Source organism: Rhododendron vialii, chromosome 1a, assembly GCF_030253575.1.
Source record: "Rhododendron vialii isolate Sample 1 chromosome 1a, ASM3025357v1".
NCBI lineage: Eukaryota > Viridiplantae > Streptophyta > Magnoliopsida > Ericales > Ericaceae > Rhododendron > Rhododendron vialii.
In genome coordinates this window covers 29,383,858-29,401,345 of record NC_080557.1, presented here as the reverse complement: position 1 = coordinate 29,401,345, position 17,488 = coordinate 29,383,858, and the positions used below count along the sequence as shown (strand labels likewise).

General features: G+C 45.8%; 2 protein-coding genes across 2 annotated transcripts; one reads left to right on the top strand and one right to left on the bottom strand.

Moving 5' to 3' along the window:
* Positions 1-3,296: 3,296 nt before the first annotated feature.
* On the top strand, positions 3,297-5,095 carry LOC131324362 (uncharacterized). Its single transcript, XM_058356309.1, has 2 exons — positions 3,297-4,185; positions 4,270-5,095. Exons 1-2 carry the CDS (start codon positions 3,313-3,315, stop codon positions 4,579-4,581), a joined length of 1,185 nt encoding a protein of 394 aa, XP_058212292.1. The 5' UTR covers positions 3,297-3,312; the 3' UTR covers positions 4,582-5,095.
* A 10,149-nt stretch (positions 5,096-15,244) lies between these two features.
* LOC131330134 (uncharacterized) lies at positions 15,245-16,324 on the bottom strand. The gene is made up of 2 exons (XM_058363618.1): positions 15,869-16,324; positions 15,245-15,787 (listed from the first exon to the last, which is right to left on the bottom strand). Exons 1-2 carry the CDS (start codon positions 16,322-16,324, stop codon positions 15,245-15,247), a joined length of 999 nt encoding a protein of 332 aa, XP_058219601.1.
* Positions 16,325-17,488: the final 1,164 nt, after the last annotated feature.

Genomic DNA, 17,488 nt, shown 5'->3' with positions numbered 1-17,488 from the left:
ATGATCATTCTTTACTTTACAGTGTGTTCAAATAAGTACTTATTTTTTTATTTAAAGGTAATGTATTGTGAGAGAATGACATGTCTCGTAAAATAAAAAAAAGTACTTTAAAAATAATAAACTTAGCGGAACAAAGCCTTGATCGCTTTGTATATAATTCTGTTATTCATGAGTTATGAGTTTCGGGTAGGATTTAGCTATTGAGTGATTATCTGCTCATGGTGCTATTTTGGACCTAACATTTAATGCTAGGTGCTGAGCGAGAAGTCAGAGAATAATATACAACCAAACGATCAGTATCCCGTTGAAGACCTCTCAGTCCAGGAAAAAGAGTTAGTCGAGCCCTGGGTGTCATAAGTAATCGCACTGACTTACTTTAAGTATTGTATTTTCCATTCCAAGAAATGTAATCTTAAATTATTAACTCCGTATCTTTTGTAAAAATTAAAATTTATTTTTCTTTAATTCAAATTTTAAGACTTTCATTGCTAAACTCTGTTTTAAAGGTTAATTAACATAAATTCATTTTTAAAGTCATTAAATCAATTAAAAATAATTTAATTAACATTTTTGAAAATCGGGAGTTACATTACAAAAAGGCTTAATTACTTATTGCCCCCTTTATCTATACATGTTTTTCACTTTATCCCCTCCAACTATGAAACGGTACAACCTACCCCCTTTATCTTCCAATTCATAACATATTAGCCCTGTCGTTAGTTTTGATCGTTAAAGGGCAGTAAATAATAAATACACACTATAAAAATATACATAGCCAGACCCCAAAATAAAACCCTACGTGTTCTGTGTACTCACTTCTCCTTGGTCTGGCGGGAATGGGGAGTGGGTAGCAGAATGTTTTTGGTGGGAATTAGAATGCAAGTGAGACCTCTACTTTAATATTCTCTCATCCCTAGATATTCCTCACTTTACTCTTTGTCTAGAACCCAAAAATGGCTTCTCAAAAAGCCACCTAAAGCTATCAAACAGTGGGCAGAGCATCAAATCCTGCCATTTCTTATTCTCTGATCAATTTGTTCCATTTGCAAAGTGAAACAGAAAAAGGTTTGAAGCTTTACCTTTGTAAAATGTCCACTACATAGAATTTCGTATTTTAAAAGGGTTGTTAAATCATTTGCATGTGAAAGCTGTTGCTGTGATTGTGAGGATTTACACCATTTTTTTCATTTATTACTAGTAGGCCCAGGGAATCTGTAGTTAATACTGTAGATTTGTTTTCTATGCATGTGTTTTGTTTGTTTGTTTGTGTTTGATAATGTTTTTGTCAAGTAGCAATAGATTCACTAAGGCCCCGTTCGGCTAAATAAACCAACTGACTTATTTTTTTGTCCTTATTCAACTTTTTTTTCGTATTTGTTAGTTTTTCGTCAATTTTTTGGGGATTATTGCATGGTCATGACAAGAGAAATCTAAAAAGTAAAAAATTACGATCGAAACCTAATTTTTTTGAATAAAGAAAAAAATAAGCTAATAAGCCAAATTTTTCGTCTTTATTTAAAAAAAATTGGATTTTGATCGTAATTTTGTACTTTTTAAATTCCTCTCGTCATTATGATGCAATAATTTCGAAAAAATTGAAAACAAACTAACAAATACGAATTTTTTTTGAATAAGGATAAAAAAATACGTCAGTTGGCTTCTTTAGCTGAACGGGTTATTTTTTTGGTAGTGGTCCCCGAAACACTAAATGTTTTTCCTTGTCTTCATGCCTGGCAGTTGAGCCCTTTAATGGATTCTCAAAAGTTCACATTAAATATTCACTATGGGGGAAGAATGGTGTTTCCCCAGATGACATATGTGGGTGGGTTGGTGGGTGAAAGTTTGGTTGACCCAGACCTCTTCTCCTACATTGACTTTATGGATGTTATAGAGGAAATTGGTTGTCCTAGATCTTCATCCGTATACTTTAGAGAACCGGAGTTCAATGAGTTGGCACCTATGACAAGTGACTCTAATCTCATGAACATGTTTGCGCTGAATCTTGGTCGGCCAACAATAGAGGTTTATGTTTACAGTCCACAAATGGTGTTCAGTGATGATGAGGAGAATAATGATGTAGAAAATGAGATTTATCTTGGGAGTGTGGTCAATGGAAGTCTGGTGGATGGAGGAATGAACGAGGAATTTGATGGTGAGGGGAACTTTGATGGTGAGGGGAACACTGATGGTGAGGGGAACACTGATGGGAACAACACTGATGAGAACCACACTGATAGCTCTAGTGATTATCAAATGTCAAGTGATGAGGATAGTGAATCAGAGGAATACATGGAATTGGTGGATGAGGAATTAAAGGTGGTAGCTCATCATGCCAAGGATGAGGCATCTGATAGTGATGGTAGTGATGTTTTAAGAAGTCCAACAAATTCAGATGAGGAGGATAATGGGCGTAATTATCCAGAGTTTAATGAGGAGAGAGACATGGCTAACCCCAGGTTAGTGCTTGGAATGAGGTTTTCATCTGTCACAGCATATAGGAGACTTCTGAGAGAGTACCATTTGAAGAAAGGGTATGACTTTACATTTCAGAAAAATGAGAAAGATAGAGTGATTGTGGTGTGCAAACTGGAGTGTGGATTTAGGGCTCATGCATCAACAATTCATGGTACAGGTGAATTTCAGATAAAGAGTTTGAAAGGCCCTCACAAGTGTGTTAGAACATATTACAATAGCAATGCCACTTATGGGTGGTTGGCTAGCAAATATGTTGACAAGTTGGTAGATGATAATGACTGGAAGTTAAAGACAATGAAGAAGACAGTTAGAAAAGACTGGATTATAAATGTTTCAGACATGAAGATTTATTGGGCCAAAAGAAAAGCTCTTGAACTCATACAAGGGAGCTACAGTGAGCAGTACTTGAAGCTTAGGGATTACTGTGAGATGATTATGAGTCAAAATCCAGGTTCTGTAGCTTTGCTTAGAGTTGAAAGGGCCTTGGCCAAATTCTGCACCCATGTTTCAGAGGATATTTATCACCTACAGTGCACAAATGAGGGGATTTGTTCATGGTTGTAGGCCTATCATAGGATTAGATGGATGCTTCTTAAAAGGCCCTTATGGAGGACAACTACTACATGCAGTAGGTAGAGATGGTAATGATCAAATGTATCCTTGGCTGTGGCAATAGTAAAAGCTAAAACAAAGAGTAGCTGGAGTTGGTTTTTGGAGAATTTGCTATGTGCAATTGGTCCAGCAGATGAGAGAGGGTGGACATTCATATCTGATAGACAAAAAGGGTTGAAAGAGTCATTTAAAGAAGTTTTGCCAAATGCAGACGTTAGGTTTTGCATGAGGCATATGTATGCTAACTTCAGGATATTGTTTAAGGGGAAGGACTTGAAAGATTTGATGTGGGGGGTAGCTTGTGCATATACAGTTCTTGAATTTGAGTTGAAGATGAATCAGTTGCTCCAACTGAACCCAGAAGCACATGAGTGGTTACTCAAAGAACCACCACAACACTGGGCAAGGTGTTTTTTCAGTCCAATGCCCAAATGTAATAGGCTGGATAATAATCTATCTGAATCATTCAACAAATCCATCATGGAGGCCAGGGATAAGCCCATACTTACAATGTTGGAGATGATTAGGAGACAGCTTATGAGCAGATTTCAAGAGAGGTTTCATTTCATTCAAAAATTCTCTGGTTTGATATGTCCAAGCATTCAAAAGAAGTTAGAGAAAAAGAAAGCTAAGGCTAGAGATTGTGATGTCTTGTATGCTGGGGGTACTATTTTTGAAGTAACTACTTACTTCAAGACATATGTTGTGGATATAGGCAGACATAGTTGCACGTGTAGGCAATGGGACCTCACTGGAATTCCATGCAAACATGGAATTGCTGCCATCTGGATTGACAAGAGAGAACCTGAAGAGTTTGTCCATCAGTGCTTTCACATTAGTACCTTTATAAACACATATAATGACATGATCAACCCTATCCCAGATCAAAGTCTTTGGGTGCACACAAACTCTGATCCTATCATGCCCCCAATTCTGAGGAAACAATCTGGGAGGCCAAGAAAATCAAGGAGAAAGGCAGCTGATGAACCTAAATATCCTGAAAGGATAAGGAAGCATTATGAGTCTCTTAGATGTGGCAATTGTTCTGAATTTGGTCATAACACTCGCACTTGCAAAGCACCTAAGAAGCCTACACAGGTATATTAACTGGTTCATATTTTTATATATGGCTTCAGTATATCTCTTTTGTATAGTTTTATAATTGATTGATTGATTCTGCAGGTTGGAACTGTGACCACTTCCACTGGTAGGGGTAGAGGTGCTAGTAATGGAAGGGGCAAAAGAGGAAGGGGCAAGAGTACACACATTGGAAGGGGCAGAGGTTCAAGCACTGGAAGGGGTAGAGCTGCAATCACTGGAAGGGGCAGAGCTGTAACTGCTGTAGGCAGAGGCATAGGGTTACCCCTTCCTCCATCTACAACCGCTGGACCTCCACCTGCAAGCATTGGAAGAAGCAGAGCTTTAACTGTTGTAGGCAGAGGCATAGGGTTACCTCCTCCTCCCCCTGCTATGCATCCACATCAGGTTATATGAATTTTATTAAAGTGTTTGTTTATTGTTCAGTTATATATCATATTAAATATTGAAATTTCAAATCAAACATGTGCAATTTAGGCCTACAAGAATTGGTGATGCAACATTTGCAACATGTGTTGGTCGTGGTTCCCAAGAACTTAGGATGAAGCAACCTGTTAGAAGAGGGGCACTAGGAAGTCAGAGATCAATTCTTGGTTCACAAGGCCAGACCTCTGTGGTTGGTTCACAAGGCTCCTCATCAACACCTCAAAGTCAGCCATCATCATCTGTTCATGATGGTAGTGGATATGCCATGTTCTAAGTAACTTACTTAGGTCTCTTTTGTCTAAGCAAGGATGATCTCACAGGCTGTTAAGTCTTTTTGTTTAAGTATGGATGATCCCAAACTTAGTTAACTATTTTGTTTAAGTATGGATGAATGTAAGGGCAGTGGGCTCTGCCATATTTTGCTGGAAACTTGACAAGTTGGACGTAGTTTACTAAGGCTTATGGCCTTTTGCTAAATTCTGAATCCTTCAAGATGTAATTGACTATGCCAAACTTAGTTAATTGTTTTGTTTTAAGTATGGATGAATGTAAGGGCAGTGGTTTTGCCTTATCTTTTGTTGAATTCTCTTGGATGTGGTAATTGACTATTGCTTGTGTGAACCGTACCATACCGTATCCCAAAAATACCGTACTCCGCTCCGGCATCTGGCCTTCTTTCTAAAACTTTTTAATATCTCTTCCAAAGTTTATATATTGGAAAATGTGTTTTGAAAGCAAAAAAAACAAAGGTCCATTACATTGATAATTCATGGAATATACAACAGGTTACACTACATCATAGGGTTTTGACCCACATGCAAATTAGTACAAGGATAAGAACCAACAAAGCTTTCTTCATCTTGTTCCAATTAGCTTCATGCATTGTTGACTTCTTCATCAACGCTTCAATTACAACCCTTTGGCCTTCAATTTCATGCTTCTGCTCTTCATTAATCGTCAACAGCTCCTCAATTTTTTCAATTAAGCTTTCATTGCTCTTTTTCAACTCAGCAATGTGGGCTTCATTGGTTTTCTTCAACTCAGCTATTTGGGCTTCCAAAGCCAGGTTCTTCCTTACCATTTTTCTACCATAATCCATCCCTCTACCACAGGTGGGTGGATCGAACCAATCAAAATAGGTACACCCATTATCCTACAAACAATCTCCAAAAATTCAACTGTATACTTAAACCATTAAAGCATCAAAACAATTTCAGAAAAATCAATACGCATACCTTATAGTTGATGCATCCGAAAAATCTCCTTCCGGGGTTCTCTTCTGAGTTCGATGTCCTCAGTGGTGCCCTTATACCGCAGAGACACATCATTGAAGGATTAGGGCTTGAATGGTAGCTGGTGCTACTTGAGCTATTGCTTGGCATCTCTATCACAGCTTTCACCGAATGAAGCAGAGAGAGAGAGAGAGAGAGAGAGAGGGAGGGAGGGAGGGAGGGAGGGAGGGAGGAGGAGAAGTGAGTACACAGAACACGTAGGGTTTTATTTTGGGGTCTGGCTATATCTATTTTTATAGTGTGTATTTATTATTATTTTTTCCTTCTTTACTGCCCTTTAACGATCAAAACTAACGGCAGGGCTAATATGTTATGAATTGAAAGATAAAGGGGGTAGGTTGTACCGTTTTATAGTTGAAGGGGGTAAAGTGAAAAATGTGTATCGATAAAGGGGGCAATAAGTAATTAAGCCTTACAAAAATCAAATGTAATCCAATTTAACAAGAAGATAGGCTTTGTATGATTAGGAAACATTTTATATAGAAAAACTCTTACCTAAGACTCAGAAAATTATTTTTTTAGATCCAAAATCTATCAAACTTAACATGAAAAGGAATGACTAGGAAACATTTTATATAGAAAAACTCTTACCTAAGACTCAAAAAATTATTTTTAAGATTCAAAATCTATCAAACTTAACATGAAAAAGACAAAAACTAACGTGGTGGGTAAGGAGCGTTATAAGTTTACTTGGTAATGAGTTACTCAGGTTATAGGGGTCATGCATAAGTATTAATTATATGTTTTGGTTTGGTTCGGTTTCCTCGATTTCCTGACCAAAACCAATAACTAAACTGGTTTGAAATTATTTTCTAAATAAAAAAACCAAACTAAACTAATAGCTCAAAAAAACCAACCAATAATTTTGACCAATTTTTCGATTGATTCGATTTTGTTGGTTTTTATTTTACTCATAAAAAATTGAAAAGCTAAGGGTGCGTTTGGTAACCTTTTTAGTTTTTTGTTTTCAAGAAACTAGAAATAGAAATAAGTTTATGTTTTCATAAAATCAAAAACAAGAAATATGTTTGGTAATATTTGTGTTTCTCAAAAAAAAAAAAATTTGGGGAAAGTACTTTTTTGTAGTTTCCATAGTTTACAAAAACTCTAAAAACAATTTATGAAAAACAAAAAAGTAGAAACTTGTTACCAAACAAGTTTTCTTCATTAGTTTTCAAAAAAGTAAAAATAAAAACCAAAAATTGAATACAAAAAGGTTAAAATACTAAAAGAATTGAGAAACAAAATTCTGAAAAACTAGATAATCATTCCATAAATTGAAAAAGGTATTCTTTAAATATCAATCTCATTGCCTTTTAGCAACAAAATAGTAATTAAGCACTTATTATCAAACTTGTCCACCATATCAATTGAGATGGAACATTACATAGCTAATTCAACTTTTGTTGCAACATAGTTGATTAAATTTAAGATCTATTCAACATTAACTATGAAAATCTTTTTCCTTCGAAGGCAACGGTAACTAGTTTAGTCAACCGCGCATGTAATCCCTAAGCATGTAAATTTGGAAAACAATCACCCATTAGTTTTAAATAATTGAGCTATTGTTTTTCTTTTGTTTTGGTAAAACTTCCTCAATGACTTCAAATTCTAAATTCCGCCCATCAATATCAGAAAGTTAGTTCGCTGTCTTCTATTATATAGAATTTTCAAGGTTAGCATAATAGGTCTTCAAACAATCATGATTCGTTAATTTCTACACATCAAACAAAATCTTTTAAAGCTCTTTATATTCTTGATGATGAGAAACTATTTAAACCTGCTATTGATCAGTGACGAAAGAGCTTGTTATTTTCCTCTAATCTTCACCTGAATGTGCCACATATATATATTTGTGGAGGCTTCAGTCATGGCCTCGGTAATCTAACCGGACCACCATTAACCGAGGCCTCATATCAGCACGGGCCTGTGTATATCCTTTTGTTTACTCGGTTGGTATCGAGTCTCCTGTCTACGCTTCGGTTAAATACCGAAGTGTGCATTCCGTTAAAGCCTCTTGGAAGAATGTTACACACCAAGAGGGGACCAAGAGCGACGCGTGGCGGAAAGGATCATGAGGGCCAGGTCTGGCCATGTGCTTCGTAACCGTCTTATCTGGCGTGCCATCTATGATGTCATCCGAGGCGGTTACCTGAGCGTGACCTCTACGCGCTAGCTTGGAGGCCAAGTAAACCTAGGTCTATAAATACAAAGGGATACTCATCTTTGAGAGGGATGCCATCTTTCCCTAACCCTAAACCTAAAACATCTCTCCTTACATCTAACTAGATCGTCGGAGGGTCACTAGGCTATTCCAGCCTTAGTGACTTGTTGCAGGTTCAGAGGCGGAGGAACATAGCAGCGGAAGAGGAATACTAACTCAGGCCAAGGTCCCTCCTAAATCGAACCCCTACAATTGGCGACTCTGCTGGGGACCTAGCCACCCTTTCAACTTTCACCTCCCCCTTTCTGCTCCGTTCACCGTCCAGAATCAAACATGGTTGAGATCGACAAAGCCCATCATGGTGGTGCCGCCCACGGGCTCGGTTCCCTCATGGACCACAGCCTGGCTTCCGGCGGGGCAACCGCCCTTGGAAAGACCCACGTATCCATCAGAGTTGGCGTCGGAGCGTCAGCTCCAGACGCAGGCCCATCCTCCGAGCTCCACTCCTACATCCGCCACCTCGAGCGAAAAATCGACGACCTCACAACAGTCATGGACCGCGACAGACACGTCCGAGACAAGTTGGCGGAGATCAAGCACCTCCTCCAAATCTCCCCATCTCATTCCTCCGGGAGTCGCGGCGGAAGGAAAAACCGTCATACCCTTCCCCCCCCCCCCCCGGTCACAAAGCCGAGACCTACTGAAGCACAGACCCCGCCCCTCAGTCAAGGATCGTCTCAAGTCACCAAGGGCGGCGGACACTCGAGCCCTAAAAGACGCATCGCACAGGGACCGTTCCCGCTCCCCTGTGCAACTTCGAAGGAGGCCATCGGCCTTTGACAGGCTCGGTGGTGGGAGCGTCTCTGCCTCCTCCACCCACTCGGTCCTAGTGGGCAGGACAGGCCGGGAATCTACCCCTAGCCTCACAAAGGCAGCCAGGGGGGATGACGGCCTTGTCGAGATCCAGACTCGAGGATACCGTGAGCGCCTGAAGGGCCCCTGACCTAGAAGTCCCATCGTTTCGCAACCCGGCGGCGCACACAGCAGGAGCCCGATCACCGAGCGCCTCGAGCCCTCCGCTCGGGACAGCTACCGCCATCACCGCCAAGAGCGTTTTTCCAGAAGATCGGTTAGTATTCTTCCAAAGAGAAAGGAACATGAACGATTGGACACACTTGTCCCCAAGAAGCATACAGCGACTGAGTGTCCAGACGGCCTCGACCGTTCGATCCGACCTCATCGCGACGCGCGACTTACACGACTCACGACCTCTCCATTTACGAGAGAGATCGACTCGATTCCCCCCCCCCCCCCCCCCCCCCAAAGGATTCACCCAACCCAAGTTTGCCAAATACGATGGCAAAACCGAGGCGTACACTCACCTGGTTCAGTATAAAACTGTCATGTCTCTGTTTCTTCGGAATGAACCCTCGAACGACGCCTTCTTGTGCAAAGTGTTTCCTGCAAGCCTCGGCAACCTGGGCCTCACCTGGTTCAATCAACTCCCGGCTCGGTCAATCTCCTCGTTTGATTCCCTCTGTGATGCCTTCATGGCCCGGTTCGTAACAAGCAACAAGCACGAGAAGGAGATCGACTCCCTCTTAGCCCTCCGCAAGAGGAACGACGAAACGCTTCGGCGGTACTCCGGCCGTTACTGGGAACTATTCAATGAGATAGAGGGTTGCGACGGTGTCATATCTGCCCGAGGATTCAAGCTCGGTCTCACCTCCCAGGACGAGCAAGTTTACGACGATCTCGCTCGCCATAAGCCAAACTCTATGAAGGACCTTATGACTCGGATAGAGGGTTGGTGTCAGCTCATCGAATCAAAGGCAGAGAGAGGCATCGGGAAGCCTACGAGTTCAAAGACGTTAAACACCTCGGTATCCACACCGGCTCCCGCACCTGTCCCAATACCGAAGAAGCAGGTCAACGCCATCAAGCAGTCGCCGAGGAGGGGACCGAAGCCAAGCGACTTCAACGCTGAGAAAATCGTCTTCACCATTCCCATCTACCGGATCATTGATCAAGTGAAGGACCAGCCCTTTTTCTCCTTCCCAAATCAAAAGCTAGGCACCGAGAATGGGAAAATCAAGAATCCCATCGTCTGATGCAGTTACCACAGCGAACAAGGTCACTTTACCACAACATGCAAGCCCTTCAAGGCCTACTTGGAACAACTTGTTGCGGGTGGCCACCTCGGCAACTTCATCGATCACAAGAAGACGACGGCTCGGGCACAGCGGACCGAAGCAAATACCAAGGAAGAGGTCCAGACAATCCACGTCATACACAGCCCCTTGAACCCCGAGGCCGCTCGCGTCATCTGGGCCGAGTTGAATGAAGCCTCCTCTTCCAAGCAGGTCATGTTAGTCGGTCCTGAACCAAAGCGCCCCAGAACCGATGACGGTTCCAAATGGACAATAACGTTTACCGAGAAGGATCTCGACCGCGTCCAACTTCCCCACAACGACGCCCTCGTGGTCACGCTACGCATTGGAACTTTCAACGTCCGTCGCGTCCTCGTAGACCAGGGGCAGCTCGGCCGAAGTCATGTACTACTCTCTGTTCAAGGATCTGAAGATTTCTGACACCGACCTCCGTCCATCCGAAGTTCCTCTTATCGGCTTCAATGGAGCTCCTGTCTGGCCCATCGGTATGATCACTCTTCCTGTCCGCGCCGGCTCGGTAACACTTCAAATGGAATTTGTGGTAGTTAACGTCCCTGGCCCCTACAATGCCATTATCGGGCGAACCTGGCTGCATAAGCTTAAGGCGATTGCCTCCACCTATCACCAAGTGGTACGTTTCATTGGCATTCACGGGCACCAGGAAGACTTGTACGGAGACCAAACCGCGGCCAAGCAGTGCTATGTCAACGCCGTCCGAAGCAACAAACAGACCTCCCGGGTGAATCTCATTGAAGCCCCCGAGGCCCCAGGTTTGGAAGACGTCGGTAGATCCCCCGACGACAAAACCGTTGAAGACGTGGCCACCATCTCAATAACAGAAGACGGCTCCCGTTTCTTCCTTGTCAGTTCCTCACTCAGTGACACTGATCGGAATGAGATGGTAGCTTTTCTCAACCGAAACATTGAAGTGTTCGCCTGGACCCCATATGAGATGCCCGGGCTCGACCCCTCTTTCATCTGGCACGAGCTCAACATCGACAAAACCAAACGACCGGTCGTACAGAAGGCACGACGGTCCTCTCCTATCCACTCCGAGGCCATCATTGAAGAAGTCAACCGACTCCTGAACGCAGGGGCAATCAGAGAGGTCCAGTATCCCAAATGGCTGGCCAACACCGTCGTAGTCAAGAAAAAGAATGGCAAATGGCATTTCTGCGTCGACTACTCAAACCTCAACGACGCCTGCCCAAAGGACTTCTTTCCTCTTCCCCGTATCGACCAGCTCGTCGACGCCACCTCTGGACACGAGCGACTTAGCTTCTTGGATGCGTACCGAGGCTATCACCAGATTGCCATGAGTGAAGGCGACATCGAGAACACCGCCTTCATTACCCCCCACGGGATCTTCGGTTACCTTGTCATGCCCTTCGGTTTAAAAAATGCCGGGGCAACTTTCCAGCGAATGATAACCAAGATGTTTGAGCGATTACTAGGCGACACTATGCTGGCGTACATTGACGACATGGTTGTCAAAAGCTTGCGCTCCGGTGATCACCTAACTCACCTCGTCGAAGTCTTTGAGATACTCAAGAACCACAAGCTCTGCCTCAATGCCGAGAACTGTGTCTTCGGTGTTAGCTCCGGCAAATTTCTTGGCCACCTCGTCTCCCGACACGGTATTGAGGTGGATCCTTCCCAGATTTGCGCCATTGATCAGCTCTCGGCTCCCCACAACAAGCGCGATGTTTAGCGTCTAACTGGCATGGCTGCAGCCCTCAACCGATTTATAAGTCGTTCTTCGGACAAATGTCAGCCCTTCTTCGCACTCCTGAAGGGCAGCCGACGAAGCTTCAATTGGACGGAAGACTGTGACCGAGCCCTCCAACGACTAAAGGAGTATCTTTCCACGGCTCCACTCCTCGTCACTCCTCAGAATCAGGAGGACTTGCTCCTCAACCTAGCTGTCTCTCCGCATGCTGTAAGCTCGGTGCTCGTCCGACAGGAGGGCCGGGAGCACCAGCCAATTTATTATTCCAGCAAAACCATGACTCCCGCCGAGACGCATTACCTCCCCCTGGAGAAGCTCGTGCTTGCCCTCATCTCAGCCTCCCGAAAGCTTGCCCCGTATTTCCAGTCGCATCGCGTCATCGTCCTGACCGAGTTCCCCCTCAAATCTCTTCTCCGGAAGGCCGATCTCTCCAATCGAATCTCAAAATGGGACGTCGAGCTTGCAAATTTTGAAATACACTTTCAACCTCGGACAGCAATAAAAGCTCAGGTGCTGGCCGACTTCATTGCCGAGCTTACACCGCCCAACATATCCGCTTCGGCACCCACCCTGAGCACTGAGGCAGTACTCCAGGCCAATCCTAGCACAGCATGGCAGCTTTTTCATGGAGATGTTTGGAAAATGTATGTCGATGGCGCCTCCAACAGCCGAGGCGCAGGTGCAGGCGTCGTTCTTCTCTCACCCTCCGGTGTCTTGCACGAAAGCTCATTTTCCATCAACTTCCGAGCCTCTAACAACGAGGCCGAATATGAAGCATTTATCTCGGGACTCAAGACTACCGAAGCCATTGGCATCGAAAAGCTCGTCGTTTACAGCGACTCCCAATTGGTGGTTAACCAACTCTCTGAAGAATATGAAGCTCGGGATGATCGCATGCGTACCTACCTCAGCGCCGCAGTCCAGCTCATTCAACGCTTTAAAGCAATCAGAATCGAGCATATCTCAAGGGAACAAGCCGACGCCCTTGCAGGGCTCACTTCGGCATTTTCATGTACTGGACACCGTTCCATTTCCTTCAATTCTATTGACAAGCCCAGTTTTGAACTCAAAGATCTACAAAAGGAAGTACTCAACATAGAGCTTGGCTCGAGCTGGATGGGCGAAATCGTCCTCTACTTACGAGACGACACCCTTCCCACCGACAAAAAGGAAGCTCACCGACTCCGAAACAGGGCCGCTCTCTTCTGGCTCAATCCAAACGGGAAGCTCTACCGAAGATCATTTACCGGTCCATACTTATTGGTTGCGCACCTACATTAAGTCCCGGGCATCATCGAGGAGCTTCATGCCGGCGACAGCGGTTGTCACTCCGGTGGACGGTCACTCGCCCACCGAGCCATCACTCAGGGGTATTGGTGGCCGACAATGAAGAAGGATTCTGAAGAGTTCGTCAAGCATTGCAAGAAGTGTCAGATGTTCGCTCCCATTATCCATCAACCGGCCCGGGACCTTAGCCCTCTCACCAGCCCCTGGCCCTTCTCCCAATGGGGCATGGATATCGTTGGAAAGCTCCCAGTCGCTCCGGGTGGATTCAAGTTCCTCTTAACCGCAACCGATTATTTCTCGAAATGGGTCGAGGCCGAGCCCCTGGTAACCATTGAAGAAACAGACGTCATCTGCTTTGTGTGGCGCAACATCATCTCACGCTTCGGTGTGCCGTTCGCCATAATTACAGACAATGGAAGGCAGTTTACAGGGCAGAAGTACCGGGCCCTGCTTGACGAATACGGTATCAAATGGGACACATCCACTCCGGCTTACCCCCAGGGTAACGGACAGGCCGAGGCGGCAAACAAGGCAATTTCATTTGGACTCAAGCGACGACTCGAGTCACGACGGGGAAAGTGGGCCGAAGAGCTACCTAGGGTACTCTGGGGCTACCGTACTACTCCTCGGCGATCTACCGGTCGCACTCCCTTTTCCTTAGCATTTGGAATGGAGGCGGTCATCCCTCTCCAAGTCGGACTCCCAACAATGCGAACAGAAAACTTTGATGAGTCGGTCAACAACAACAACATTGCTTCGGACCTCGACTTAGCCGAAGAAGAATGGGACAACGCAAGGATCAAGCTCGCTTCATACCAACAGGAGGTTGCAAAAGGTTACAACTGAAGCATCCGCCTCAGGTCATTTAAGCCTGACGACCTTATCTGGAAGAAGGTGGTGGAGAAATCCACAAAGCAAAAACTAATGCCCAATTGGGAGGGCCCCTACCGAGTCCTCAAGCACCTCGGATCAGGAAACTACAAGTTAGAAAAGTTAGATGGTTCCCCCATTGCCAAAACATGGAATGCAAACAACTTGAAGAAGTTCTACCGATAAAGCTCGATTACCGAAGCCCGCTTAAGTCTTTATTATGTTGCATTTTCTTTTAACAAGTTTGGATGGCAATTCGCTTATGTATTGGCAGCACTTCAAGTTTAAATGAGAATTCCTTCTTTGGCTTTATTCGTACAAATTTGAATCAGGCTGTTTAAATTATTTACACTCGGTCCGTCCTTGCCCAGACCGTTTTATACCGACTTCAGGGATATTGTTCTCCTAGGTGATACCCTCGGACAAAATTCCCATCAAGTCTCCCAGGCCTCTTCGGTCATTTAGATTTCTGGTCACTCGCTTTAAGGGTACTCGGCTTCCTCCCGAGCCCCTTAAACCGACCCACCAAGAGTCTCTCACTGCTCGGACTCGCTGCGTCCCGAACCTATGGTAGAAGCCATATCCCTTCGCGACTCTAGCCTACGTCCCCAAGCAGTACTACCATCTCGCGCCCTCTCGCTTTGTTAATTTCCATTAAACAAACAGGGGCGTGCAAACCCAAAATTCATTAAAAAAATTGCTTCTGATTCGGTCCCTACTAACCCTCCTAAAAGCAGGGGCTTCGGATCAAGTCACTTTTTCTTGATTAAACATCTTTTTATGATTCGCAAAACTCTTCGGTTACTGCTTCGGTTAAACCTGTTTCTACAAGCTTTTAAAGTCTAACCGAAGCAGGGGCATCATAACCCAAGGAGCAAACCAATCATACAAGATAACATTCAAGAAAAGAAAGCATTCATTCACAAAGCACTATGAGGTTTCAAGCAACAATCCATAAACCAAAAGCTACTGCTTCAATATCAAATATTTACAAACTCTGGAACAGCAAACTCCAAATGTCCGGAGCCGTCCAGTCAAAAGTTGCAGAATCAAAAGACACGAAATCTGAAAAAGAAAAGAAAAGGAAGACACTATCCGAAGAGCGAGCCAGGTTGTCGAACTAGTCCTCAGACGCAGGAGCATTTGGATCGGCTTGGCTCCCGAGGCCCTGGTCCTCGGACGCAGGCTCCACCACCACCTCCTCTTCCTCGGGAAGTACAAGCTCCTCGGTAGGCGCCTCAGGAAGTATCCGGAGGTCAGAATCTTCAGGGAGGTTGAGCTTCCTCAACAAGGCTTCATGGCCATACCGAAGGCCGTCCAAGAAACGGTCCCGATGCAGCTCAGCCTCAATCTCCCGAACCTGCTTTTTGTACTCTACTCCGGCTGCATCCCAGCCTTCATCGTAGCCTCCCTTCCTCGCAAAGTCAACCTCTGTGGCCCTGGTGACTCGCAGTGTGTTGGCATCCTCCTCGGCCTTGGCGACTCTGGCCTCTGCCTCCACTCTCTCCCTGTCGCACCTTCGGAAGTCCGCCAGGTAGAGCTCGCAAGTCTCACAAGCCAATTTGAGGTCTTCCTCTTTCCGAGCCAGCTCCCGAGCAAGCTTGTCAGTCTTCTCTTCCTGCTTTTTGCATCGGTCATTGATGGCCAATGCCCGAGCTTTAGCCTGCAAACAGAAAAATACAAGAAATTCAACAAAGTGCAAACTTTCAGATTGAAGAAAATGGGACGCAAACCATTAACTTACATTGAAGAGGGCCTGAGCTATCTCGGCCGTAATGTCCTCGGTCAAGCCGGTGACAGCCCGGGCGTCCCTAGGAAGAATGCTTCCTTGGAGCATCCCGAAGGCCACGCCGAGGTTTTTGACACTGTCGGCATGGTGGATCGGGCGGCCAGCAAAGTGCTGGAACTCTAGAGCCCAGGGGAGTTCCCTCGGATTGACCCAAGAGCCCTCCTCCGCTCCATCGGTCCCCCATCCGGCCTCTTCCCGCTCCTCCTTGATCAGGATCGTCTCCTGACCTCCTCCGTCTCCGTCTCCGTCTCCCCCCTCCCGTCGAGTCCTCTTCTCCGGAGGCTCCTGCGGTGAGACTGGGGTCGCCCTTGAAGTCCCGGCACCAGGAGTACCGTGGACTGCCCCCCTGCCCCGGCCAGCAGGCCTTCGGCGCCTCAGGTTCAACACCTCTCGGGTTCCTGGGCCCGCCATTTTCGCGCTTAAACCGGTCCTCTCCGGCGTCTCTCGATTGATTTCCTCTCGTATAACCCCCCGAGGCGCGGATGTGCTGCCCTCGGCTTCGTCCTCTCCTCTTGCCCTCCTCTCCCCCTTCTTGCTCCTCTGCCGGCTCTCCCTCCTCGGCCTCGGCCTCGGCCTGCCCGCGGTACCCCCTGTTGCCTTGGCTTCTTCTTCAGAAAGCTCGTATAGGTTGGGACGTACCCGAGTAGCTCCGGAGCGTACCGACTGGTGATCGGGATGGCGAAAGCCGCTGTAATTCAGGCCCGGTCAGCTTTCTCCCGAAGCTGCTGAACGATTCCCTCGGCTGCAAGGCAAAATCAAAACAAAGGATTAGTACAAAGTACGCAGGGCATAACGAAAACAAACAAAACATCTACCGAAGAATAAATTCTACCGACCAAGAGCCCCGGTCCCAAATTGCACCCTGGTAGTCGTATCGGCATTCTCCCCGGGCCCGAACATGAAGTTGCCAGTTACCGAGAGGTAAATATTTGCCCACTCCTCGGAGTCAGGGAGACGATCGACAAGGAACGTATCGTATCCCGTCCTGCACGAGAGGTAGTATCGGTTGCTCTCCCAGTTGACTCCTAGGAGGTATACTCCGAAGAGCTCCTCGACCCCAAAAGTCATATTGAACTGCCTCCTCAGCTCAATAATGCTTGTGATGATTCGGTAGGAGTTTACTGTAAGCTGGGAGGAGGTAAGGGAAAGGGTTCGCAGGACTCGTCGGACAAATTGATGGAGGGGGAATCTAATCCCTCCCTCGGTGATTGCCATCAAGGGAAAAATCAATTCCCCCGGACGTTGAGGAAGGGTCTTCGGGTTGTTGTCAGGAAGCAGTCGGACCCCTACGTCCGGAGGGATGCTGTAAACCCTTCTGAACTCGGCGAGGCCAGCCGGTGTTCCATTGAAGTATTGGTTCAAGTAAGGGCATGGCCTCATCGGCCTCCTTCTTCCCCGAACCTCCTCGAGGGCATCGGCAAATGGGCCCGGTCCGCGGCCAGAAGTACTTGGGATTTCCATCTCCCAAGAAGCGAAGGCTGTAACTGGACGTGAAGCTCTAAGGGGGTCCGAAGGCTCAATGACGTTCAACGGAATTCGGTAAACGGCCTGGGCACGACACTCCTCAAAAATTTC

What these genes read in the sequence shown, in the direction of transcription:
- LOC131324362 (XM_058356309.1), top strand. Translation starts at nt 3,313, where the DNA reads ATGAGGCATATGTATGCTAACTTCAGGATATTGTTTAAGGGGAAGGAC. An exon ending in CACCTAAGAAGCCTACACAG is followed by an intron (nt 4,186 to 4,269) that starts GTATATTAACTG and finishes TTGATTCTGCAG; the next exon opens with GTTGGAACTGTGACCACTTC.
- LOC131330134 (XM_058363618.1), bottom strand. Translation starts at nt 16,324, where the DNA reads ATGGCGGGCCCAGGAACCCGAGAGGTGTTGAACCTGAGGCGCCGAAGG. An exon ending in TAGCTCAGGCCCTCTTCAAT is followed by an intron (nt 15,788 to 15,868) that starts GTAAGTTAATGG and finishes TTCTGTTTGCAG; the next exon opens with GCTAAAGCTCGGGCATTGGC.